The 27,840-nt window shown below is 42.4% G+C and overlaps 1 protein-coding gene across 1 annotated transcript in view; it reads left to right on the top strand.

The window, feature by feature from the left end:
- COL6A3 (collagen type VI alpha 3 chain) overlaps nt 1–27,840 on the top strand; it is a 722,910-nt gene that overhangs the window by 69,712 nt on the left and 625,358 nt on the right. The window contains 4 exon segments of the mRNA XM_030209050.1: nt 7,350–7,406; nt 7,409–7,954; nt 19,898–20,509; nt 25,111–25,680. Of these exon segments, the coding sequence (XP_030064910.1) occupies nt 7,350–7,406; nt 7,409–7,954; nt 19,898–20,509; nt 25,111–25,680 (1,785 nt within the window).

Here is a 27,840-nt window from a genome sequence, read left to right as displayed (position 1 = left end):
CTAAACCCACCTCTCCTCTCCCCCCTTTCTCCATTTCTGTGGATGGCACTCTCATTCTCCCTGTCTCATCAACTCGTAACTTTGGGGTCATCTTCGACTCCTCTCTCTCCTTCTCTGCTCACATTCAGCAGATTGCCAAAACCTGTCATTTCTTTCTCTATAACATCAGCAAGATCTGTCCCTTCATCTCTGAGCACTCTACCAGAATCCTCATCCACACTCTTATCACCTCTCGCCTAGACTATTGCAACCTGCTTCTCACTGGCCTCCCACTTAGCCATCTCTCTCCTCTTCAATCAATCCAAAACTCTGCTGCACGACTCATTTTCTGCCAAAGTCACTTTGCTCACATTAGCCCTCTCCTCAAATCACTTCACTGGCTCCCTATCCGTTTCCGCATTCAATTCAAACTTCTTTTACTGACCTATAAGTGTATTCACTCCGCTGCTACCCAGTACCTCTCCACTCTTGTCTCTCCCTACACCCCTCCTCGAGCACTCCGTTCTGTTGACAAATCTCTCTTGTCTGTCCCCTTCTCCTCTACTGCTAATTCCAGACTCCATTCCTTCCATCTCGCTGCACCACATGCCTGGAATAGACATCCCGAGCATGGTACGTCTAGCCCCGTCTTTGGCGGTTTTTAAGTTCAAGCTAAAAGCCCACCTCTTTGACGCTGCTTTGAGTCCTAACCACTGTTCACTTGCCTGTACCTTTATCCCTCCTCTTTAATTCCTCTTGCCTCTTAATTGTTCTGTCTGTTACCTGTCTTATTTAGATTGTAAGCTCTTGCGCAGGGACTGTCTTTATGTGTATGATGTACAGTGCTGCATATGCCTTGTAGAGCTATAGAAGTGATAAGTAGTAGTAGTAGTGTGCTGCGGCGGTGGTAAGAAAGCAAATAGAATGTTGGTATTATTAGGAAAGGGATGGAAAACAAAAATGAGGACGTTATAAATGCCTTTGTATTGCTCCATGGTGCGATCCGCACCTCAAATATTGTGTTCAATTCTGGTCACCGCATCTCAAAAAAGATATAGTGGAATTAGAAAGGTGCAGAGAAAGGCGACAAAATGATAAAGGGATGGGATGACTTCCCTATGAAGAAAGGCTAAAGCGGCTAGGGCTCTTCAGCTTGGAGAAAATACAGCTGAGGGGAGATATGATAGAGGTCTATAAAATAAAGAGTGGAGTGAAAAATTTAGACGTAAAGAGGGGCATAATCGAACAGCGCCAGCCAATAGATGGCTGGCCACCTTCGGGGCCGGCTCCGCAAGAGGGCAGAGCCAACCGTATTTTTGAAATACGGTTGGGGCCGGCTAAATCGATCGCCGGGTGTAGAGGAGATGGCCGGCTTCATTTTTCAGCCATAATGGAAACTGGGCCCGGCCGTCTCAAACCCGGCGAAATGCAAGGCTTTTGTCGTTTGAGGAGCCAACATTTGTAGTGCACTGGCCCCCTCACATGCCAGGACACCAACCGGGCACCCTAGGGGGCACTTCTAGAAATTAAAAAAAATAATAAAAGTAGCTCCCAGGTGCATAGCTCCCTTACCTTGGGTATTGAGCCCCCCAAAACCCACTCGCCACAACTCTACACCATTACCATAGCCCTAAGGGGTGAAGGGGGGCACCTACATGTGGATACAGTGGGTTTGGGGTTTTTTGGAGGGCTCAACATTAACACCACAAGTGGAGCAGGTGGGGGGGATGGGCCTTGGTCCACCTGCCTGAAGTGCACTGTACCCACTAATACTGCTCCAGGGACCTGCCTACTGCTGTCAGGGAGCTGGGTATGACATTTCAGGCTGGCATACAGGCTGGCAAAAAATTTAAAAGAATTTTTTTTGGGGGTAGGAGGGTTTGGTGACCACTGGGGGAGTAAGGGGAGGTGATCCCCGATTCCCTCCGGTGGTCATCTGGTCACTTGGGGCACTTTTTGTGACTTGGACCTAAAAATAAATGGACCAAGTGTAGCCAGCGAAATGCTCGTCTGAGCCGGCCATCTTTTTTCCATTATGGGGTGAAGCCGGCTATCTCGTAACCATGCCCCCGTCCTGTCCCACCCCCACCCCACCCCGGTCCCACCTTCTGTACCCTCCCCTGAAGATTGGCCGGCTCCATGATGAAAAGCAGTTGGGGGCCGGCCAAATCGGTTTTCGATTATACCGATTTGGCCGAGATCAGGAGATCGCCGGCCATCTCCCGATTTGTGTCGGAAGATGGCCGGCGATCTCTTTCGAAAATAAGCTCAAAAAGTGTCTGTTTACTCTTTCCAAAAATACTAGGACTAGGGGGATTTCAATGAAGCTACAAAGTAGTAAATTTAAAACGAATCAGAGAACATTTTTCTTCACTCAACGTGTAATTAAGCTCTGGAATTCCTTGCCAGAGAATGTGGTAAAATGGTAAGCTTAGCGGGGTTTAAAATGGTTTGGACGGCTTCCTAAAGGAAAAGTCCATAGACCATTATTAAATGGACTTGGGGAAAATCCACTGCTTATTTCTGGGATATGCAGCATAAACCTTTTTTGTACTTTTTTTAGATCTTGCCATGTAGTTGTGAACTGGATTGGCCACTGTTGGAAACAAGATGCTGGGCTTGATGGACCTGTGGTCTTTCCCAGTATGGCAATATTTATGTACTTATGTACTTATGCATGTGGATATCTAATATAATAATTTGCTCTCGCAACATTCCAATGTCTCTGCCTGCGTTTGTAACCATCTCCTGACGTCACTCTCCCACAGTAGAAGCCTGCTTACTTGACGTCAGGAGATATTCCTATTCGAAGCAGGGAGGCGGGAAGCGCGCGACCAAAATACACAAGAGAGGGCTGAGATGATGATCTCAAGGACGCTTCTGTCAATCTGTTACAGAAATGTACCGCGGAAGCAGCTTCAGCCCTTCGTGGACACCAGTGACAGCTGAACGGCAGCGGCAAAAAAGAACAACGGGAGCAAGCCCTGATCCCCTGCCCCCCCCTCCAGCCACCCAGTGATTCTCCTCACTCCCCTACCCCCGTCCAGCCACCCAGTGATTTTCCTCGCTCCCCTGACTACCTCCATTGAAGTGGCCGCGTCATTGAAAGCCCTGCCCGTCTCCAGCCTTCCCTTTGAGTTCGTTCCCTCAGAGTCCTGCCTTCTGACGTCATTTCCTCTTTCCGCAAGGGCAGGACTCTGAGGGAACGAACTCGAAGGGAAGGCTACAGACGGACAGGGCTTTCAATAACGCGGCCACTTCGACGGGGGTAATCAGGGGACAGAGGAGAATCGCTGGATGGCTGGAGGGGGGGCAGGGGAGAGGAGAATCGCTGGGTGGATGGAGGGGGGCAGGGGAGACAGGAGAATCGCTGGGTGGCTGCAGGGGGGGGGGGCAGGGGAGAGAGGAGAATCACTGGGTGGCTGGGGGGCAGGGGGAGAGAGGAGAATCGCTGGGTGGCTGGAGAGGGGCAGGGAGAGAGGAGAATCGCTGGGTGGTTGGAGGGGGAGAGAGGAGAATCGCTGGGTGGCTTGGAGGGGGGGGCAGGGGAGACAGGAGAATTGCTGGGTGGCTGCAGGGGGGCAGGGGAGACAAGAGAATCACACACACTCTCTCTCTCACAGACACACTCGCACCCATTCTCACTCTCTCTCTGTCACACACACACACTCGCATATTCACTCTCTCTCACACAGTCACTCTCACACACACTCTCTCAAACATACACACGCCGAGGAAACCCTTGCTAGCGCCCATTTCATTTGTGTCAGAATCGGGCCTTTTTTACTAGTTTTGTATATATTTTGCCTAAAGGAAGTCAACCAGTTTATGATTGTATCAAGTTGATAAAACAATTATGTTCAAAGGATAAGCAGATATATTATGAAGCTTACGCAGGAACTGTTTATTTTGGATCTAATATTGAATAATGATAAACAATTATTTCAGGGTTATTCCAAGTCAAGCAAGGTTCTGTCTGAAGAGGCAGTAGTGAATGATATTGATTTTAACTGATGTTAGAGTATGTTCACTTTGAGGAATGAATGGTAATTGGTTCAGAAGTATGTTTGTGACCTGTATATATGGTGTAATGAATGAGAGATGTGTGGGGAGCAGAAAGCAATATTGTATTAGTACTTTATATTGTATCAGTATTGTATTAATAAATTGTCATATTAAAGGTTCTAAAGGTTTCAGAATATTTGTCATAGTTACTATAGTTTTTGGTGATTAATATACAGTAACTATATTGAAGCTGAATATACCCAGATAAATGCAATTGACTATTCAGAACTAGGGGCTCATTTTCAAAAAAGAAATGCGTCCAAAATGTAACATAAAGAGGCATTTTTACTTTTTTTTCCTGAAACATCCAAATTGCTATTTTGAAAACCCATTTTAAGATGTTTCTTTATGCAGTTCTTCTGAAGTACATCCAAATCACAAGGGGGCATGTTGGGGGCAGAATTTGGACATTCCTAACACTTTATGCTATAATGGAACAAAGCAAAAATGCCCAGGGCTAAAACCTAGATATTTGGGGCTAGACCTGTTTTAATAATGCCTAAGTAACAAAAAGGTGCCCCAAAAAACCGAATGACCACTGGAGAGATTAAGGCATGATGCCTCTTTCTCCCCCAGTGGCCACTGACCCCCTCCAACTCCCCAGAGATGTAAAAGAACAGTATATACCAGGCTCTATGACAGCTTCAGATATTATGGTCAGTCCTTTTAGAGCAGCAAGCAGGTCTCTGGAGTAGCTTAATGGTTGGTGCGGTGCACTGTAGAGAAGGGGACCCAGGCCCATAACCCACTCAGTTACACTTGTAGTGGAAAGTGTGAGCCCTCCAAAACCCACCAAAAATCTACTGTGCCTACCTGTAGGTGACATTTGCAGACATAAGGGTATTGTAATGGTAAACACTTTGGTACAGTAGGCTTTTGGTAGGTTTTAGAGGGCTCACCATACAGTATAAGGGGGTAATGGTAAGATATGTACCTGGGACCTTTTATGTGAAGTCCACTGCAATGCCCTTAGGGTGCCCCACGCTCTGCTGGGATGTCTGTGTAGCCAGTCTACTAAGAATGCTGGCTCCTCCTACATCCCAATGGCTTGATTTTGTATGTTTTTCACTTGGACATTTTTTTTTTCAAATTTATCCAAAAAGATAGACGCACTGAGCACAACATATCTAGCAAATGGCCATTTCTGAAAAAAAAAAGATGTTTTCATGTTCAAAAATGGCTATCCCCCCTGTTTAATAAAGCTTAGCTCGAATTATCTGCAGCAGGGCCCATTTTATTTCTATGGGCCCTGCTGCAGATAACTTGAGCTAAGCTTTAGTAAACAACCCCTTATGTTTGCTACTGGATTTTTGAATGTTTTCCACAAAACATCCAGAGTCAGATTTAGACGCCATATCGAAAATGCTCCTCCATGTCACATATATCTCATTAAGTTTGGGTCCAATATTCCTAACTTCAAAATTACATCTATGAGTTTCAAAATTACACACATAATGTGAAAGGAAACTGGCTTTACATAAAGCAATTTCAAGCATTCTGTAAGTACCACCTGCTATTGGTATAACCACGTTATTCTGAATCTAAAATCTAATATATTATCACAGCTCATTAGGATGATTCAAACCTGCAAAGCCTGCAAAGACTTAATGTGCCTGCATAATCAGGGACAATTCTATAACCTAGGTGCTTACATTACACACGTTATGCATGTAAATGTTTAGGAATAGCCATAATATTGGAAGGTGTCATACACTGGGAGATAAGGAGGAGTCACGCCTTCAATCCCTTCAGTGGTCAGTTGCTCAATCAGAGCACTTTTTTGTACCCAGGCATGGATTGAAAACAGGTCTAGATAAACAAATGTCTTTCTTTTTTGCCTTTGGACTGTTCTTCCTGTTCCATTATTGTTGAAAGATGTACTAATTTTGGGCCCACCCTAGTCTCACCCCAAAACATGTCTCCCATAGCCCCCTTGCTATTGGAGGAACTGCAGTGTAAACTCTACAAATTCTGCCTTTCAAAAATCGTGATTTGGATTTTTTCAGCAGATGCATGGGGTTTTTTTTGGCCATTTTGAGATGTCCATCTGCTTCGAAAATGAGTGCCATGGTGACATGAAAGTGTGTTCTTTTACACAACCCTAGTGTAGGCGTGTTTGAAGGAGGAGTTTGGGTACACATATGCATTTATCTAGCAGCTCTCAAGCAGATGTAAATGTACAGTTCATGGCCACAATTTTAGCTGTAATGTCAGCTGCTTTTGTGATGTTATTTTATAAAAACATATAGACATCTATGAGTCTTCATAAAATTGCCTTTAAGTAGGTGTTACTTGATCCTCCAAATTAGGCTATCTGTTATAAACATAACCTCTTAAGGCTTCAATTGCTACATATTTGTGCAGTCAAACTTTGATGGTTACATTATTCAGTGAGCAGCTTGAATACTGTTGTTCACTGTATAATTTTTGTATTGACAGTTTGCAGCTCCAAATCATGCCTCAAATCAAAATGAATAACTGGCCATTTAGCAGCATAAACAGCCAAAGTTATCTATGTGTCCAAAATTTGCTTTAAAAAGCACTTATGTAAGCACTACCACTGATCATGTAAGTACTTTCCAATATCAACCTCGGACAAAATGTTGAGGCGCCATCACAGTTGAATAACTATGTAAAATAGAAATATTTCATTGTAGACGGCAATGGAAAACCTTTTTATTTTAAGTCAAAATGTTTTTTAAAAACCCTCACACAGCTGAGGTTAATGTTTTAATGGTCATTTTGGTTCTAAAATGGAAGTGTCATTTCAGTATTCTACTTTCCAAGTTCAAATATATCTTCTCCTATTAAAACATGATAATTATTTGACTCCTGCTTAAGAGTTACCAAAGAGATGAACTGAGGAGAACTGAGAAAAACTGTAGGGTTATTGCAATTCTATAGTAATGGCACAGTTCAGAACTTAAGAAAGTTACATTATATATTTTGAATGGCTGATCCAGGAACCTTTTGATTTTTTTTTCTTTTGTTTCTTCTCTGGCTTGTATTCATCTTTAACTTATACGGTTTTTTCTTCTATTTTAAAAATAATTGGTGCTTAACGTTTAATATTACTATTCAGAAAAAATATATCATAAAAAAATGTTAAACACTATGCACATTCAACGCACTGTAGTTATAGAATGTTCCCTCATCAAAACTGAGAGCTTAAGGTTTTGACCATATACAGGCAGGTAAATTTATAAATCTCTTTTTATATTTTCATCTTTGAATATCAGTTGTACTAATTTAACCCTCTTTTGTTTATCATTCCTTCTACCATAAACCTGGGAAACAATCAATAGATGCTGATAACCAGAAAAAGGACATTGTGTTTCTGCTTGATAGCTCTGATGACATTGGGGGAATTTAATCCTGATGGTCAATTTTCTGCTAAGTGTTGTTGAAAAACTTGATGTGGGTCCAGACAAAGTCAGAATTGCTGTGGTCCAGTATAGTGATGATGCCAAAGTCAGCTTCTATCTGAATACATACGCGGACCGTCTAGGGGTGCTTAATGCTATTCAACGCCTATCTCTGCTGGGAGGAACTTCACTCAATACTGGTGAAGCCCTGGACTATGTAACACAAAATGTTTTCACTAGCCAAGCAGGAAGCAGAGCAGCAGAAGGAGTCCCTCAATTCCTTATTCTACTGACTGCTGGAAAATCAAGCGATGATGTAAGGAGGCCATCAGCAGCTGTGAAGAATAGTGGAGTTATACCTTTTGCTATTGGAGCTAAGAATGCTGATGTCACAGAACTACAAACCATTTCTCTTATCCCAGATTTTGCTATCTCTGTTCCTGACTTTGATCAACTGGAAACTCTAGAGCAACAGATCTCTCAGAGGGTGACTGAAATTAGCAAAGAAAACTTAAAGACTCTGATACAGATCCCTTCCTATATAGGTATAAAAAAAATCAGTGTATTATCATAGCTGAATACTACTATCTAGCTTATTTTCAAAAGGGAAGGATGCCCATCTTCTGACAAAATCGGGAGATGGGCGTCCTTCTCCTGAGGTCGCCCAAATTGGCATAATCGAAAGCCGATTTTTTGCGTCCTCAACTGCTTTCTGTCGCGGGGATGACCAAAGTTCACGGGGGCCTGTCAGCAATGTACCGAAGGTGGAACATGGGCGTGGTTAAGAGATGGGCGTCCTCGGCCTATAATGGAAAAAAGAAGGGTGTTCCTCATGAGCATTTGGTCGACTTTACTTGGTCCATTTTTTTCACGACCAAGCCTCAAAAAGGTGCCCAAACTGACCAGATGACCACCAGAGGGAATAGGGGATGACCTCCCCCTACTCCCCCAGTGGTCACCAACCCCCTCCCACCCTAAAAAAAATTAAAAAACATTTTTCTCCAGCCTCTATGCCTGTCTCAAATGTCATACCCATCTCCATCACAGCAGTGGCGTACCTAGGGTAGTTGACACCCGGGGCCGGTCATTTTATAACACCCCCCCTCCAAAATCTAGTACTAGGCATGCCGAGAATACAAAACACTCAGGACCTATAGAGCAATTCTAGCATACCATAAGCAGTAATGTCTACAAGTCACACAAGGAAAAGGAAAGCATCTTAAACACTACAGTGAGCACTAGAACATCAATTCACCTACTGTAAAACAAAACCAGGCAGAATAACACAGATCGTCCATCTTGCAAAGTCAATGCCAACCGAAAGCCATGTCTTTTTCACAAACACAGACACACCCTAATCCACTATAGAATAAGCAATAATAAACTTTCTATTTAGACAAAAATTAAACTGAACCCCCAAGATGGCAGACTCTGCATACAATGCAACACCACAGAAACAGAAAATGTCCCCTAGTACTGTGCAAAACATAAAGACAGGAGATGTAAATTTGAAAAAACTAACAAGTACCAATCACCTCTTTACAAATTAACAAATAGAAATAAAACAAATATAGAAAATAAAATAATACCATTTTATTGGACTAATACATTTAGCTTTCAGAGGCCAAAACATCCTTCCTCAGGTCAATACAGTATAGTGTTGTTACAATATCCTATCCGGACCTGAGGAAGGGGGTTTTGTTCTCCGAAAGTTAGCCAAAATGTATTAAAATTAGTCCAATAAAAAGATTACCTTGTTTACATGTTCTATTATAAACATTAACACAGCTACAATACTACTTTATCCTAAAGCAAAAAAATAAAAAAATATATTTTATTTACAGTTTGTTGTCTCTGGTTTCTGCTTTCCTCATCTTCTTTTCACTGTCTTCCTTCCATCCAGCATCTGTCTTTGTTCTCTGTCTGCCATCCAGTGTCTGCCCTCTCTGCTGTCCCCTCCATCCATTGTCTGCCCTCTCTCCCATCTACATCTGCCCTCTATCTCTCCCCCTTCCATTCACTCTCTGCCCTTTCTATCGCTTCCATCCACTGTCTGCCCTTTTTCTCTGTGCGCTCAATCCACCATTTGCCCTCCCTCTCACTCCCCCTTCCATCCAGGATCTGTCCCCTCTCTGCCCCTTTTTTTCAGCCCCCAGTTCCAGCCCCACTATCCCACCAGTCCCCAGTTTCAGCCCCAGTCCTTTTCTCCCACCAGTCCCGAGCTTTAGCCCCCAGCCACTTCTCCCTGTCCCCTTTTTAGCCCCCAGTTTCAACCCCAGCCCTTTTCTGTCACCAGTCCTGAGCTTCAGCCCCAGCCACTTCTCCCTGTCTCCTTTTCAGCCCCCAGTCCCAGTACTAGCCCCCTTATCCCACCTACCCTCCTTCAGCCTCCAGTTTCAGCCCCCTTCATCCACATGCCTTGCCCCCCTTTTCAGCCCGACCCATTCTCCCACCTGACCCAGGCATGCCCCATTTTCCAGACCCCAGTTCCAGCCCCTTCTCCCATTTGAGAGCCCCCTCCTCCCATCTGAGAACCCCTTCCCTTCTCCCATCTGAGAACCCCCTCCCCACCCCTTCTCCCATCTGAGAACCCCAAGAACACCCCTCTCCTCTCCCATCTGAGAACCTCCTCCCCACCCCAGTCCCCTTCTCCCATCTGAAAACCCCCTCCCCATCTAAGAACCCCCAGAACACCCTTCTCCCATCTGAGAACCCCCTTCCCACCCCAGTCCCCTTCTCCCATATAAAAACCCCCTCCCCTCCCCATGTGAGAACCCCCACAACACCCCTCTCCCATCTGAGACCCCCTCCCACCCGTCCCGCTCTCCCATATGAAAACCCCCTCCCCTCCCCATGTGAGAACCCCCACAACACCCCTCTCCCATCTGAGAACCCCCTCCCCACTCAGTCCCCTTCTCCCATATAAAACCCCCTCCCCTCCCCATGTGAGAACCCCCACAACACCCCTCCCCCATCTGAGAACCCCCTTCCCACTCAGTCCCCTTCTCCCATATAAAAACCCCCTCCCCTCCCCATGTGAGAACCCCCACAACACCCCTCTCCCATCTGAGAACTCCCTCCCCACTCAGTCCCCTTCTCCCATATGAAAACCCCCTCCCCTCCCCATGTGAGAACCCCCACAATACCCTTCCCATCTGAGGACCCCCCCCCGACCCGACTCTCCTGCTCTCACCCTACCTTTAAAAAAAATTTTTTGAAGCGTCGTTGCAGGCAGCGCCTCGTGTCTGCCCTGCAGAAGTAAATCTCTTTGCTTCGAAGTTCGTCGTCATCGGGCCTCACTATGTCCCGCCCTCCTCTGAGGAAACTTCCTATTTCCGCGAGGGCGGGACATAGTGAGGCCCGACGACGACGAACTTCGAAGCGAAGAGATTTACGTCTGCAGGGCAGACGCGAGGCGCTGCCTGCAACGACGTTTCCAAAAAAATTTTTAAAGGTAGGGTGGGAGCAGCGGGAGCGAAGCGGATCACCCCCCACCCACTGACACACGGGGCGGACCGCCCCCACCCCTTGGTACGCCACTGCATCACAGCAGTATGCAGGTCCCTGGAGCAGTTTTTAGTGGGTGCAGTGCACTTCAGGCAGGTGGACCCAGGCCCATCCCCCCCCCACCTGTTACACTTGTGGTGGTAAATGTGAACCCTCCAAAACCCACCAGAAACCCACTGTACCCATATGTAGGTGCCCCCTTCATCCCTAAGGGCTATGGTAGTGATGTACAGTTGTGGGGAGTGGGTTTTGGGAGGGGGTTGGGGGGGGCTCAGCACCCAAGGTAAGGGAGCTATGCACCTGGGAGCAATTTGTGAAGTCCACTGCAGTACCCCCTAGGGTGCCCGGTTGGTGTCCTGGCATGTGAGGAGGACCAGTGCACTATGAATGCTGGCTCCTCCCATGACCAAAGGGCTTGGATTTGGTCATTTTTGAGATGGGCGTCCTCGGTTTCCATTATGGCCAAAAACCGGGGACGACCATCTCTAAGGTCGACCATCTCAACATTTAGGTCGACCATCTCTAAGGTCGACCTAACTGTTGAGATTTGGGTGTCCCCAACTGTATTATCGAAACGAAAGATGGACGTTCATCTTGTTTTGATAATACAGGTTTCCCCGCCCCTTCGCCAGAATGTCCTTAGAGATGGCCGCCCTTAGAGATGGTCGTCCCCGTTTGATTATGCCCCTCCATGTGTCGTCCATGGTTATTTCAGGGAGTGTCTAGTTAGCACACATATGCAACATTCATGGCTTCGCCTATTAATCTATTGGTATAAAATGGAACACAACTGATATGAATGTTTTTATTATAATGGACATTCCAGGAGGTTCCATGTCCTATCAACATAGGCATCAATTTTCAAATTGTTTAGGCTCTTAACTTTGTGAATTAGATGCCTAAATTGGCCTCTTCAAAAATATACTAGGGGAGAAAGTTCCTAAATTTATGCTTAAAACGTCACTAATGGCTTCTTCTACAAAGCCGGGCTAGTAACTCCTGCATGGCAAATGAAAGGAAACCCATAGGAATTGAATGGGCTTCCTCTCATTTACTGCACCAAGAATCGGTAGCGCAGATTTGTAAAAGAAGCCTTAAACCCCTAAATTTAGAAGCCTAAAAATTCACCCCCGGATTCTATATAGCTCACCTAGAGATCGGCACCAATTCTATAACAATGCGCATAACTTAACAAGCTAATGAGCGGTGATAACAACACTAACAATAATGAGCACTAATTGGCACTGATTAGAATTTAGGCACACAAGTCGTTAAGCGTGTTCTATAACAATGTGCGCCAAACTTCTAACATACACAGGCAAAAAGAGGTGTAGTTATGGGCAGGGAAATCGTCATTTTGAGGGCATTTCGAAATTTATGCACCTAGTTATAGAATATGGCCCAGCGCACCTAAATCTACGCATTGGGATTTACACCACATTTTGTTGGTGTAAATGGATGCGTGTAGATTTAGGTGCCATATATAGAATCTCCCCCTGAGTGTCAAAAGAGATGGATATAGTGTTGGAAAAAGTTATTACCAACGATTTTCAATACTAGGCTCATAAATCTAGGCAAATGAATGGCAGACATAAATTTAGGAGCATAATTTTGAAACACATTTGCAGCTGAAAACTTATGATCATAAGGGGCCTTTGTACTAAACCGCATTACATGTTTACCCTGGGATTCTATATATGGTGCCTTAATTTCCACACAGAAACTGAAGCGTAATCTATAACAATACACATAACTTAATTGGTAAACTAGCTAATCAGCACTGTTAATTGGATGTTAACAAGTAATTATCAGCACTAATTGGCATTAATTAAGATTTACACGTACAACTTCCTAAGCATATTCTGTAACATGGTGCGCTTAAATTCTCAGTCATATAGTTGAAAAGGGGATGTGGCCATGGGTGGGGTGTGGGTATTTCTAAAATACACCCACTCTGTGCCTAATTTAGGTGTCAGGATTTACACCAAGTAAAACATGGTGCAATTGGTTGCGACTAAATTTGATCTTGTGGAAAGGCGCTGGGTGTGTTCTACATACTGCACATAAATTTAAGCCTATTCAATAAAAATATAGGCATACTTTATAGAATACACATAGGCATATTTTTTTCGAGCAGAATTTTCATGCGCCATATATAGATTCTAGCCCTTAATGCTGGGTGTGTTGTATATACTGCACATAAATTTAAGCCTATTCTATAAAATATAGGCATACTTTATAGAATACACATAGGCAAAAAAAATTTTCGAGCAGAATTTTCATACGCCATATATAGATTCTAGCCCTTAATGCAGAAAAAATGGCCTAATGCAGAATACATTAAAGAATTTTACATTATTTTTGCTATTGATGCATGCTAACTACATGGTGTATATATATGTATATATATATATATTTAGGAGGATGCATGTCAGCTAGCCTGTACATTAACTGATTAATGCTGATTTAATGTGAAAGTTCTTACCACCTCCTTTTTCAGTAGCTGTGTGCTAATGCTAACATTAGGTGCCCAGATTTAGGAGTTCAGCTTTTCCGAACACTGAGCACATATACTTACTTTCCTGTACTTAGACCTATCACTGATCTACACAGTCATAAAACCTAAGAAAATCCACAAAAATGTAAAATAAAAAGGGCTTATGTGATAAATGTTAGTATGCACATTAAGATTGTCTTATGTACGCTAAAAGAGAAAAACTATGTAGAAAGGCCTTATCATGCATTTTATAATGGAGTCAGAAAAGATGCTGTCAACACTCAAAAATTTACATGTATGTGAATATAAATGAAGGTATGCCATATGCAAATGAGGAGCTAACATGCTCTTGTTCACCTTCCATACTATATAGCATAAGCTGCTGGTTGGATATTATTTAATACCTGTTAGGACCCACCATTATCTTGATAAGATGGACATGTTACCTAGTGAAGCAATCTAAATAGTATGATTGCATAAAGTGAACAGTGAACACGCTCTTGAAAAGGCTTAGAGGCCCTTTTACTAATCTGCGATAAAGGGGGGCTTGCGCTAGCATCAGCGAGTGTGTTTGATGTGTACTGAGTCCCCTTTTTACCGCAGCAGGTAAAAGGCTGCCCATTTTTAACAAAAAAGTGAACCACTTACCGCATGGCCATGTCTGTGGGGAGCCCTTACTGCCACCCATTGAGATGGCAGTAGGGGATCCTGCACTAACTCGGTGGTAACTGGGCAGTGCCAATTACCGCCAGTTAAGTTCCGGTGCTACAAAAATAGAACCAATTCCTGTAGTTCCAGAAATAGTGTGTGCTGGGGTGGGAACTACCGCCAGTCTCCTGCGGTTGCCCAATGGTAGTTCCGTAATGGCGCACAACAAGCCCATTGCTGCATGCCAACCCTTTAGTAAAAGAACCCCTTAGTTAGCTGAAACAGAGGGGCTGAAAAATAAAGGCTATGAGCAGAAAATAGCCTTATTTAACTGCACCTCTTAGACTGTAAGAATATTTTTTTTACCATTGCTAATACACATTGCAGTACAAATTCTTATTCATACCACAATTAGGTGTTTTCACACAAAGTAGTAACACATCAAAGAGGTTTTTCAAGGTACAGAGATTTTATACTAACATTTCTTCCTCTGAGGGAGTAGTTTGCAAGTAAATAGACATTGCTTTGTTTAGATATTTGATAACTTGAAAATTGGGATAGAAGAGAGATTTGGGGGTTCATTGATAATCGATAGAATAAAATAAAACATAGAAAAGAAAATAAGATGATACCTTTTTTATTGGACTAACTTAATACATTTTTGATTAGCTTTCAAAGGTAGCCCTTCTTTGTCAGATCAGAAATAAGAAAATTTTGATAAGTAACAGCATATATAAGTGAAACATCAAAGTATTTCAGTGACAGTCTGGGTGGGTGAGGTGAGAAGCAGGGAGGGCTGAGAGGGTGAGGGACAGGGAGATATGCATGGTGATCAGAGGGTGACAAAGCAGTACAATTTTATGGTTGATAATGGGCTAGAAAACCCAGATCTTTGTTAAGTCCTGTCTGGTTAGTGTCAAAATATTTAATCATTTTGACTTCAAAGGTCTTGTGTTCCTGTATTGTTTTAAAGTTCCCTTTCAGTATTCTCACCTTAAAATCATTGGTACAGTGTTCTGGTTTTGTAAAGTGCTGTCCCACAGAGGTAACATCCTGGTTGGCACTGGCATTTTTCATATGATGTGTATGTAAATTAAATCTCTTCTTCAGCATCTGGCTTGTTTCTTCAATATAGCACCCTTCATCACATTTTTTACACTGGATGATATATATTACGTTGGAAGATGAGCATGTGAAGGTGGGGTCTTGTGAAATGTTTTGGCATAGTTTGCAGCTGGATATATTGCAAGGATGTGTGCCATTCTCTTCTTTTTGGGGCTCTGTTGAGAGCTTGCTTCTCAGTAGTTTGTGTTTTAAATTGGGTGGCTGTCGGAAGGCCAGCACTGGTGGGGATGGGAATATCTCTTTCAGTAATTCATGCTCCTGGAGTAGTGGCTGCAGATCTCTTATGATTTTCCTCAGTTTTTCCAACTCTGGTTTATATGTCACTACAAGGGGGGGTTCTATCCGTGACTTTCTTTTCCTTGTAATGTAGCATGTTTTCCCTGGGTGTTTTGAGGGAGGAGGCAATATTCTTGGAGATTATTTTGGGGTTATAGCCTTTCTGTTTGAAGGATGCAGTCAGGATTTTGAGGTGCAGAGCAGATATGGTGGTATCTTGTGGCTTGGCTGTGAATAATAGATTTTTTTGTATGTGAAGGGTGGAAGCTGGAGTTGTGGAGGTAGCTGCATTTGTCTGTGGGTTTCCTGTATATGGATGTTTGTATGTAGCCATTGCTGATTGAAACTGTGGTGTCCAAAAAATTGACTTTTTCTGGGGAGTACTCAATTTTGAATCTGATTGTAGGATGGTATGTATTGAAAGAACTGTAAAATTGTTTTAGAGTTTCTTCCCCTCTCAGTCCAAATCATTAAAATGTCATCAATATACCGGTAGTATTTTAGAGGTGTGGTCTGATATGTATTCAGAAATGTCTCTTCCAGTTCAGCCATAAAGAGGTTAGCATATTGGGATGCTGCCCTGGTGCCTGACTGCATCCTCCTTCCTCAAAACACCCAGGGAAAATCTGCTACAGTACAAGGAAAAGAAAGCTACGGACAGAACCCCCCTTGTAGTGACATACAACCCAGAGCTAGGAAAACTGAGGAAAATCATAAGAGATCTGCAGCCACTATTCCAGGAGCATGAATTACTGAAAGAGATATTCCCATCCCCACCAGTGCTGGCCTTCCAACAGCCACCCAATTTAAAACACAAGCTAGTGAGAAGCAAACTCTCAACAGAGAGAAAATGACACACATCCTTGCAATATATCCAGCTGCAAACTATGCCAAAACATTTCACAAGATCCCACCTTCACATGCTCATCTTCCAATGTAATATATATCATCCAGTGTAAAAAATGTGACGAAGGGTGCTATATTGGAGAAACAAGCCAGATGCTGAAGAAAAGATTTAATTTACATACACATCATATGAAAATTGCCAGTGCCAACCAGGGTGTTACCTCTGTGGGACATCACTTTACAAAACCAGAACACTGTACCAATGATTTTATGGTGAGAATACTGAAAGGAAACTTTAAAACAATACAGGAAAGCAAGACCTTTGAAGTCAAAATGATTAAATATTTTGACACCCACCAGACAGGACTTAACAAAGATCTGGGTTTTCTAGCCCATTATAAACCATAAAATTGTACTGCTTTGTCGTTTTCTGATCACCATGCATATCTCCCTGTCCCTCACCTTCTCAGCGCTCCCTGCTTCTCACCTCACCCACCCCTCCCTCATCCTTTCAGACTGTCACTGAAATACTTTGATGTTTCACTTATATGTGCTGTTACTTATCAAAATTTGCTTATTTCTGATCTGATGAAGAAGGGCTACCTTTGAAAGCTAATCAAAAAATGTATTAAGTTAGTCCAATAAAAAAGGTACCATCTTATTTTCTTTTCTCCGTTTTATTTTATTTTATTTCTATTGATTACCTTTAAAAGTGGACTAACACGGCTACCACATCTCTCTACTCAAGACGGGGTTCACTGACAAATTCTATGGCCCAATATTCATCAATACTTATCTGTGTAGACGTGTCTATTACCCACAAAAAGTGGCACTCATCATGGCCATACCCAGATTTTCAGAAGTATTATCCAGAGAATGGACTGAAAATATTTACTGGCTGCCCAGGTATTATCTGACTAGTGCTGAGGCAGTCTGGGGGTGGAACCAAGGTGGAGCCAGAATTCATCCAGATATAAATTCTGTGTGTGAACAGGATAAGTATATTGCCAAAGTTATACTATCATCCACCTGGATAGGATGAAGAGGTAAGCAGTGAAATGCTAACAGAAATTTGGAAGATTAACAAATTTGGCAATGCATTAATAATATGATAATTCAAATACCTCAATATTGTTTGAGTAAATGTCTCATCTGGATATATAATGAGCTGTGGATTACTGCATGGCTTATCTTATGTTCTTTTTTCTTATGATGTTAATATTTTTCCCTAACAAATCTGTCTGTAGAAACCCAACATTTAGGCTCCTAAATTTAGAATCCTAGTTCATTTATTTATTTATTTGCAACACTTATACCCCGCGCTTTCCCACTTATTAGCAGGTTCAATGCGGCTTACATAATATAACAGGTTTACAAGATAACATAGAATGGATGACAGCTGTAATATAGGGTATAAAGAGGTGGACAATTAGATGTGGGTAAGATGGGTAAGGGAGGAGGGTGGTAGAGGTAGGGAGTGGGAAGAGGGTGTATATTGGGATAGTGTGTTGTTAATTAAGGAAGAATGTATAATGAGGGTTGGAAGAGGGATGAATTCAGAAAGGATTAAGTAGGGAAGCATATTTCATCTAGGACTCAGCCCTAGTAAGATTTTAGAGACTGATTGCTTAACATCCAAAGTCAGAAACTTAACATCTTTGCAGATCAGCTTAACAGGAATGTACATTTTCATATCATTTTCATATCAGTTTAACCCAAAATGTTAATAGTGCGTATTATTGCTCTGATAATGTAGACTATCGCTTAATAGTGTATCCTATGGCCCAACACTGCATGCTATTGCTCAATAATACATACTGTTTATGCTGTTGAATATTGGTGGTACCTAGACAACTTCTGGTAGCAGTCTTATACCTGGATGTTTAACACCAGTATCTGAGTAGACCCCAACACTGACTCCCGCATTCTGGGACCCTTTTACAAAAGCGCAGTAGGCTCTACACATGTACAGTGTGCGTTAAAATGAGACTACCGCCAGGTTAGCATGCACCCCTGGTGGTAATTTTGGATTTGGCACATACCCATAACACCTGAACAAATTATTTTTTTATTTCCTACAGCACACGGCGTGTCTGGCATTAATCGCCAGTTGGCACATGCTGACCAGTCACCACTAGATCAATGGGTGGCGTTAAGGGCTCAGGCCGTAAATAGGTGCGTGCTGGTTTCAATTTTACAGCAGGCCCTTTTCCCAGCCCATTGGGAAAAAAAGCCCTTTTTCCGAGATGTGGTATAAACTGGCCCAGCACACACCCAAAAGACACGTTCACACTACCGCAGGCCACTTTTTACTGCAGCTTAGTAAAAGAACCTCTTTATTACAAGGAACTTAGAAATGTACACTTATGTGTATAAATGACAGCTATGCGCTAAGCGCTATTCTGTAATTTTGGCATGCATATGGCTTAGCATGAAAGTGCAAGGGGTATTTCACAGGGAAGGGGCATAGGCAGGGCCAATATTTATAGGCATAAATTACAGAATACTGTAATTTACATGCTCATATGGCGCATTTAAGTGTCAAGTCAATGACATTTACACCTGCCACAGACCTGACATAAGTGGACATGTCTAAATGTATATATGCATATGCTGATTCATGCTAGTATTCTATATAATGAGATCTGCGTGCCCAGATGCTGCTATAGAATAGGCTGTTTGGGGCACCCAGTTATAGAAGTGTCCTTTGAATATCCAGGAACAACTTTGATGCTGTGTTTGATATTTTAAAGCAATGCTGACTTCAGAGTTTTAAGATCTAAGGGAACAGCATATGGCTGCACCTTGGTTCCTCCCCCAGACTGCTTAAATCCTGGTGAACACCCCTACCCAGATAAGTGCCACTGAATATCAGGGTCATCCTTTCTCGGGACAGTTATCTGAAACCAAAGGACTTATCCATGTACCTTCACAAGGTATGTGGAAAAGTCCTCTAGAATATGGATAAATAGGTTTATTTTTAGAACACATTCTTAATATTTACTTTTCTCGAGTACATACCATTAAAATAAAATAAATAAAACATTTTGGGCATGTATACAAAAGTACTTTATGCCATAGAACTTTTCTTCATCATTACCGAGAGTTTAGCTATTTTAAACCAGTTGAAAGATGCTTGCCTCCTGTGCATTTAAATATCTCTGTGGCATAAATGCACAGAAGGCAGGACTCTTTTGACTGAGAGGAAGCACTGGAATGAGAAGGGCATAAGATTAAGTTAAAAGGAGATAGACTCAGAAGTAATCTAAGGAAATACTTCTTTACAGAAAGGGTGGTGAATGCGTAGAACAACCTCCCAGAGGAGGTAGTGGAGACAGGGGCTTTGTCTGAGTGCAGGAAAGCATAGGACAGACATGCGGGATCTCTTAGGGGGAGGAGAAGATAGTGGATGATATGGATGGGCAGACTGGATGGGCCATATGGCCTTTATCTGTTGTCATTTTCTTTGTTTCTGTATTCAAGTATCTAAATGTCTGAATGTTTTCTTATATTTGGATATTCAGATATCATATTATACTAAACTTATTTTGTATGCATTTTGATTTCTTCTTCAACTTAAAAAAATTAGATAACGGCAAGAAGGACATTGTGTTTCTACTTGATGGCTCTGATGATGTCAGAAGTGGTTTTCCTGCATTGGTCAGCTTCCTTCTAAGACTAGTTGAAAACCTTGATGTAGGTCGTGACAAGGTCAGAATTGCTGTGGTCCAGTATAGTAATGATGCCAAAGTCAACTTCTATTTGGACACATACTCAGATCGTCTAGGGGTGCTCAATGGTATTCGACGTCTGTCTTTGTTGGGAGGATCTTCACTGAACACTGGTGCAGCCCTGGATTATGTAACTCAAAATGTATTCACTAGTGAAGCAGGAAGCAGAGCAGCAGAAGGTGTCCCCCAATTTTTGATGTTGCTGTCAGCTGGAAAATCGAGGGATGATGTGATGAGACCATCTGCTACTCTGAAAGCTGGTGGAGTTGTGCCTTTTGCCATTGGAACCAAGAATGCTGATATCACAGAGCTTCAAACCATTTCTCTTATCCCAGATTTTGTTGTTGCTGTTCCTGACTTCGATCATTTGGAAACAGTCGAGCAGCAGATCTCACAGAAAGTTACTGAACTTACAAAAGATCAAGTAGCAACTCTGATTCAGACTGTGCCACAACTTTTTACTGATGCAGGTAAGACAATAAATTATGCAATCACAGGTCAATCATTAGTAGATAGATGTAGCGGGGGGGGGGGGGGGGGGGGAGAGAAGACAGGAAGAGTAGAGAAACAGAAAATGTAAATGAAGTCCTGGAACAGACAGGAGAAAGCCAACAAGAGGAAGGGGTAAAATGGGGTACAATTAGATCAGGACCAACTCAAATGGAAAAATAAAATGATCAGACAATAAAGGTATGAAAAAATTATTTTTGAGTTTTTTAGAGAATGAAATATGTCAGCTTTAAATCCCAAAACTGGATAAAACAAAGGCCTGTAAGTTATAACGATAACTTCATTTTGGATTGGAGCCATTCTCACATCTATGCAGTTCATGCCACAAGACTGACCCGAAGATGGGGACAGAAGAGCAAAACCTGGCTCAGGGTGCTACAGCCCTTTTTGCTGGCCCTGGGATTTTGGTATTTGGAGCCTTAACAATTTCAATAGCTGGCCTAAATGTAGAAGCCCAGTTTTGTGGCCCTCCATTTCACTTTAGGTGCCCATATTCAGTCAAAATTCAAGGTTACTAAATTTGACTGAACATAGAGAAGAGAAGAGATTTTAGATTTAGGTCATTCCTTTTTCAGAAGTAGCTCAAGGTGAGATACATTCAGGTACAATAGATATTTATCTGTCCTCAGAAGGCTTACAATAGTTTGCACTTGAGGCAATAGTGAGTTAAGAGGTTTGTCCAAGATCACAAAGAACAACTTCCCTGGCTCCCAGCCTACTGTTCTCACCATTAGGCTATTCCTCTCCTCCTTAAAATGGGTCCCTAAATTAGAAACCTGATTAAAGAGATCATTTTAGAAAGTTTGAATGGCTTTTACACATATAAAAAACAATTCTAGAAATGTGCATCTGTGGTTTTTGCATACCTTACACGCATGAATGGAGCAAAAAGTGTCATTATGGGCCAGATTCTACATATGGCTCCTACATAATCCGCATGAGAAACATTTTCACCTAAGCGTATTTTGTAAGTGGCGCCTAGATTTAGGCATGGTATATGGAATATGCTTAGTTGATATCCCAGCACCTAAAACTACAACTCCATTTACACCAGTGAAAATGTGGCGTATATCTGGTATATAGATTTTAGGCACAGAGGGCCATATTCTATAACAACGCATGTAAATTTTGAAATACCTATGAAACACCCATTTCCACGCCTATAACCATGCCCCCTTTTGCCTGTGCATATTAAAATTTAGGCGCAGTGCGTTATAGAATATGCTTAGGGAGTTGTGCGTATAAATTCAAATTACTGCCAATTAGTGCTCATTATCACTTGTTAAGTGCTGATAACAGTGCTGATTGGCTTGTTAAGCCAATTAAGTTACGTGCGTTGTTGCAGAATATGCTTGGATTTTTGTGCAGATCTCTAGGCACGCTATATAGAATCCAGGGGTATGTGTGCACATGCTCCAAGTGCTATTCTATAAGGGTGCATGAAAGTGGCATAGTTCATAACTATAAGGGGAGTGTACATGAGTGGAACATAGGCAGAACATGGGCATCTCCCACTTACGCACACAATTTATGGTTTATTTTATTATGAATGCTTTTTATGGAAACTACTTAGTTATAAATACTATACAAGCTTTTAAAATAAATATATTAAGTAATTTATAGACGAGTGTAGGTTGCACGCTACTTGCCACACTTAGGTGCCATAGGTGTTGATAACAGCACTTAACAAGCAATAATGAGCACTAATTGGTAATAATTAGAATTTACACACATAACCCCCAAGACCATGGGGGTGTTGGTGTCCGAGGATCTGAAGATTAAGAAACAATGCGACAAGACGGCAGCTGTGGCCAGAAGGATGGTAGGCTGCATAGAGAGGGGTATAACCAGCAGAAGAAAGGAGGTGTTGATACTCCTCTACAAGTCACTGGTGAGGCCCCTCTTGTAGTATTGTGTTCAGTTTTGGAGGCCGTATCTTGCTAAAGATGTAAAAAGACTGGAAGCAGTGCAAAGAAAAGATACAAAAATGGTATGGGATTTGCATTGCAAACCGTACGAAAAGAGACTTGCTGACATGAACATGTATACCTTAGAGGAAAGGAGAAACGGGTGAAATGATACAGACGTTCAAATATTTGAAAGGTATTAATCCGCAGACAAACCTTTTCGGAGACGGGAAGGCAGTAGAACTAGAGGACATGAATAGAGGTTGAAGGGGGGCAGACTCAGGAGTAATGTCAAGAAGTACTTTTTCACGGAAAGGGTGGTAGATATATGGAATCCCTCCCTTGGGAGGTGGTGGAGATGAAAACGGTAATGGAATTAAAACATGTGTGAGATAAATACAAAGGAATCCTATTTAGAAGGAATGGATCCAAGGAATCTTAGAGGAGATTGGGTTGCAACACCGGTAATTGGGAAGCAAAACCAGTGCTGGGCAGACTTCTGTGGTCTGTGCCCTGAGAATAGCAAGGACAAATCAAACTCGGGTATACATATAAAGTATCACATACCATGTAAAATGAGTTTATCTTGTTGGGCAGATTGGATGGACCTCTACAGGTCTTTATCTGCCGTCATTTACTATGTTACTATATGTTACTATGTAACTCGTTAAGCATATTCTGCAACGCAGTGTGCCTAAATTCTAACATGCTCAGGCAAAAAGGTACGTGGTTATGGTTGGGGAAAATGGCGTTTCATGGGCATTCCAAAATTTACATGCACTGTTATAGAATATAGCCCTGTGTGCCTAAATCTATGCACCAGGATTTATGCCACATTTTTGTTGGTGTAAATGGAGGTGCATAGTTTTAGGCACTGGGTATCAACTAAGCATATTGTAGGCACCAATTATAGAATATGCTTAGTCAGAAATGTTTTCGGTGCGGATTCTTTAGGCGTCATATATAGAATCTTCCCCATAGGGCCTGATATTCAAAATTATTTAACCAGTGCCTGTTTAAATTGTACTGAGCAGACTGGGAGAGGATACTCATTGGCAGTTAACCAGGCAATGCCAATTAATATCTCCTCTGACCGCCATGGCATTGTCTAGACAATGCTGAAGCAGTTGGGGGGGGGGGGGAGGGGGCAGAGGTGAGGTGATCCCAAAAGTTATGCAGGCATTGGCAATATTCAGTGCTAGTGCCTGCAAATAGGATCACTTAAATAGCAGTCCTAACTTTGCCTGGTTTAGCTATGTGGGTAAGGCCAGTGGTGTGCTGGAGCAGGCTCTCACAGGCTCGCAAGAGCCGGTTGTTAAGTTTTTAGGAATTTTGGGAGCCGGTTGTTAAAGTAGGGTCCTCCATGGCTACTTTAACAACTGGCTTCCAAAATGTGGGCTTGGGCCCCCTGCTGAAATATCTTTTACTTTGCTGGTGGGGATGCTGAGCCCTGTCAGCCAAGTAAATAGACTACTGCTGCTCCCCGCTCCTTGTTTCCAGCTCTGAGCAGCAGGCTGGGACTTCTCGAGCATGTGAGAGAAGTTCCAGCATGCTGCTCAGAGCAAGACATTGGGAATGGTGGCAGTCCATTTATTGGCTGCCAGCAAAGGTATGCCTAGCGTGCCCGCACGAAGGGAGGGAGGAGAGAGAGGCAAGTGTTGTTCCACCACCCCATCCCCCCCCCCGCCACCCCTGGCCCTTCCAACTGCAGAGCTGGCTACGTCCAGAGAAAGAGCCTGTTGTTAAAAATTTACCAGCACACCCCTGGGTAAGGCACTGAATATCAGCCATACCTACATAACTTCCATGTACTGCCGCTGATCCAGATTTTCAGTACTGATGCCTGAATATTGCTCAGCATTATTATCTGGTCATTTACCGCCACCAGGAATACTGAACAGATAAATAACACTACTATGCTGAGCTTTTAAATAGCAATTTTAGGAAGTCCCTATTTACAAGTGTAGATCTGAGGCACTTACGGTTTTCAAGGGAATGCATTGGGGGCCTGTTTTGGGTGGCCCAGAAAAGTATGCTTGCAATTTTAATTTTACAATGACAATACACCTATACTGTAAAAATATATCAGCATTTATGCCTGATGCAAGGAAGGTATGTCAGGTAATTGCTTATTTTCACCTGTACTTTGTACCAGCGATTTAGAACGTAATTGTTCTCACTTCTCTACTGTTTATAATATGCCAAAAAAAGAGTATATCACGCTGCTCCTTAATTGGCTGTTTCTGGATGTCCATGTTTGTAAAATCTGGCACTTGCACATGCCAGTCCTGGCATTTACATATCTAGGCTGCAAAATTGGCACTTACATGGGCAAATCCCTGCATGTTGATGCACTGTTTTGAACAAGTTTCATACTAGAATAAGTGATCCTACTGGATGTGCTGAAACTTACATGTGCATTTCCACACATCCTTATATATATTTTATAAAAGGCTCCACACACAGAAAAGCCTTTTGTATAATACATGGGTAAATGTAAACATCCCACCTAATTGCTCTATGCAAAATCAGTTTGTATGGTATTTAGGCATACTGTTTTTTTTTTTTTTTTACATATTGGACTCTTCACTATTGAACTTAATGAACATGAGATTCTTCTATATTCATTGTATCATTTTATTTCTTACTTACAGAAAGCAAGAGAGATATTTTATTCTTGATTGATGGTTCATCAAATGTGGCAGGGCTCTTCAACCCAGTTCGAGATTTCTTGTACAAGGTGATCGATGACCTCAATGTGGGACCAGACACAACCCGAGTTTCTGTTGCTCAATATAGTGACAACGTCAAAGATGAATTCAAATTTAACACCTATTCTTCCAAGCAAGACATACTTAACCATTTAAGAAAAATGAAATTAAAGACAGGAAGAACCCTCAACACAGGGGCAGCCTTGGCTTATGCAAAGAATGAACTTCTGACAAATGATGCAGGGAGCAGGGTTGATGAGGGCGTACCCCAGTTCTTAGTACTACTTTCTGGAGGAAAATCAAGAGACAGAATTGATGAACAAGCAGATGCCCTGAAAAGGTCCAATGTATTAACTTTAGCAATCAAAGCCAGAAATGCTGATGCTACAGAACTTGACAAAATAGCGCGGAGTCCAAAATTTATTTTGCCTGCAGAAGACCTTACTGCTATCTCAGGCATACATCCAGAGCTTGTCAATTTGTTGAAAAGAGACATCATTGAAGTAGTTGAAGGTAAAATTTGAAGTGCAAGAAGTATTACTTCCCTTTTTTTTTTAAAAGCAGGGAGGCTAAGGAAAAGGATGAGGAAGTTAGTCTTACAAATGTCTCATTTACCCTATCCTTTGGCTATGTTTTCTCTGGGCATCTCTTCCTTCATTCCTTGTCTATCATTGTCACTGCATTTCTATCTTTCCTAAAAAGAGGAAAAAAAAACCTCTTGGCTCTGAAAATAGTGTGATCTGACTGTTTCATTCTGCTCTGCTGTTTCATTTGATTTGGTTTGATGTGATTTGATTGTTGTTGTTTCTAACTGGTTTATTGATATCTGTAAATCTGAAAAGGAGATTTCAGATTTCAAAACTGCTAGCAAGTATTAGAACATTTTTCCTTTCCTAACAGTGTGCTCCCCCTCCCCATTCTCACCTGGTCCTTCTGCAGACATTTTAATTGCTTAGGAGGGGCTAAACTGAGCAGCCTCGTGGTCTTATCTCCTGGCTGAAGGAAACTCACACAGCTAAGACATGTGCTGGCTAAATCCCTGGTTATCCCTATCCTTTGGCTGTGTTTCCTCTGGGCATCTCTTCCTTCATTCCTTGTCTATCATTGTCACTGCATTTCTATCTTTCCTAAAAAGAGAAAAAAAAAAAACCCTCTTGGCTCTGAAAATAGTGTGATCCGACTGTTTCATTCTGCTCTGCTGTTTCATTTGATTTGATTTGATTTGATGTGATTTGATTGTTGTTGTTTCTAACTGGTTTATTGATATCTATAAATCTGAAAAGGAGATTTCAGATTTCAAAACTGCTAGCAAGTATTAGAACTTTTTTCATTTCCTGGAAATAGGTTTTAAAACAAACACATTCCACAGGTTTTAAACTTTAAGCCCCCCCCCCCCCCCCACCCTGCCCCTCAGCCCACCTACCCCAAGACTGACACTTCCTAAATAAATTTCCTAACTATTCTACTTATTACAAATTAACTCCACCCAAATTACAACTGCCTCTGGTTGCCTATGTATGGCTGAAGAGTAAAGTTAATCTTGCACAGTATTAACCCCATCATAGCATACCTGTTTATTCCCATTCCAACAAATGGGATGACTTTTATTCTCTGTAATAATTGTGGTGTTTCAGTTTCAAGGCCAATTATCTGGAGACTTAAGGCTTGTCCTGTCTGTCATCAGCTTGCTAGTTTAAAACAGGAGCTCAGTAAGGTAAAACAGGAATTAGATGCGCTTAAAGCAGCTTCTAAGAATACACAAAACCATGCAGCACAGAATCAAGCCAAATTCACACCACTGCCTCCAAGGATAAAACCACCTAGGAATAGATGGTTCACAGTAGGCTCAGGCAGACTTCGCTATGTGCACCAGAGGCATCTGCCCTCACAAATGTTGCCCCTTCAGAATTTTTGCTCCATTACAGCATGGTGATGATCCTGAAAATAGAACTGAGGCAGAAGAGAAAGAAATGAAGTTGGAACAAAAGAATATGAAGGTACCCAAAGAGAAAAGACAACCCCAAATCACAAATGTTGAAGCACATACCAGGAAATGTACATGGAAAGCGATGGCCACAAATGCTCGCAGTCTAAGCAATAAAGTTCATGACCTTCAAGCCCTGATGTTGGAGGCAGACTTAGACATTGTTGCAATCATGGAGACGTGGCTATATGGTTCCCATGAATGGGGCAAACATACCAGGCTATAATCTATTTAGGAAGGATAGAGAGGGTCGTAAGGGTGGAGGAGTAGCTCTATATGTGAGAAATGATGTCACAGCGACCAAAATGACAGGGACCTGGGGAAAGGAAGAAGGGATATGGATCACCTTAAAAAGAGAGGATAGAACCTCTATGCACGTGGGTGTTGTCTGCAGACCTCCGAAACAATTGGAGGAATTAGATAAAGACCTGATCGCAGATATTCAAAAGTTGGGAAACAAGAGGGAGGTGCTGTTGCTGGGAGATTTCAATCTGCCGGATGTAGATTGGAAGGTTCCGTCTGCGGAATCGGAAAGAAGTAGAGAGATTGTGGATGCTTTACAAAGCGGTTTGCTCAGACAAATGGTGATGGAACCCACGAGGGAGGGAGCGACACTGGATCTGGTGCTCACAAATGGGGATATCGTGTCAAATATCTGAGTGGGTGCCCACCTGGGCAGCAGTGACCAT

This window comes from Microcaecilia unicolor, chromosome 7 (assembly GCF_901765095.1).
Source record: "Microcaecilia unicolor chromosome 7, aMicUni1.1, whole genome shotgun sequence".
In the NCBI taxonomy this organism is placed as follows: Eukaryota; Metazoa; Chordata; class Amphibia; order Gymnophiona; family Siphonopidae; genus Microcaecilia; species Microcaecilia unicolor.
The sequence above is the reverse complement of the archived record's forward strand: the minus strand, read 5'-3'. Positions and strand labels throughout refer to the sequence as shown.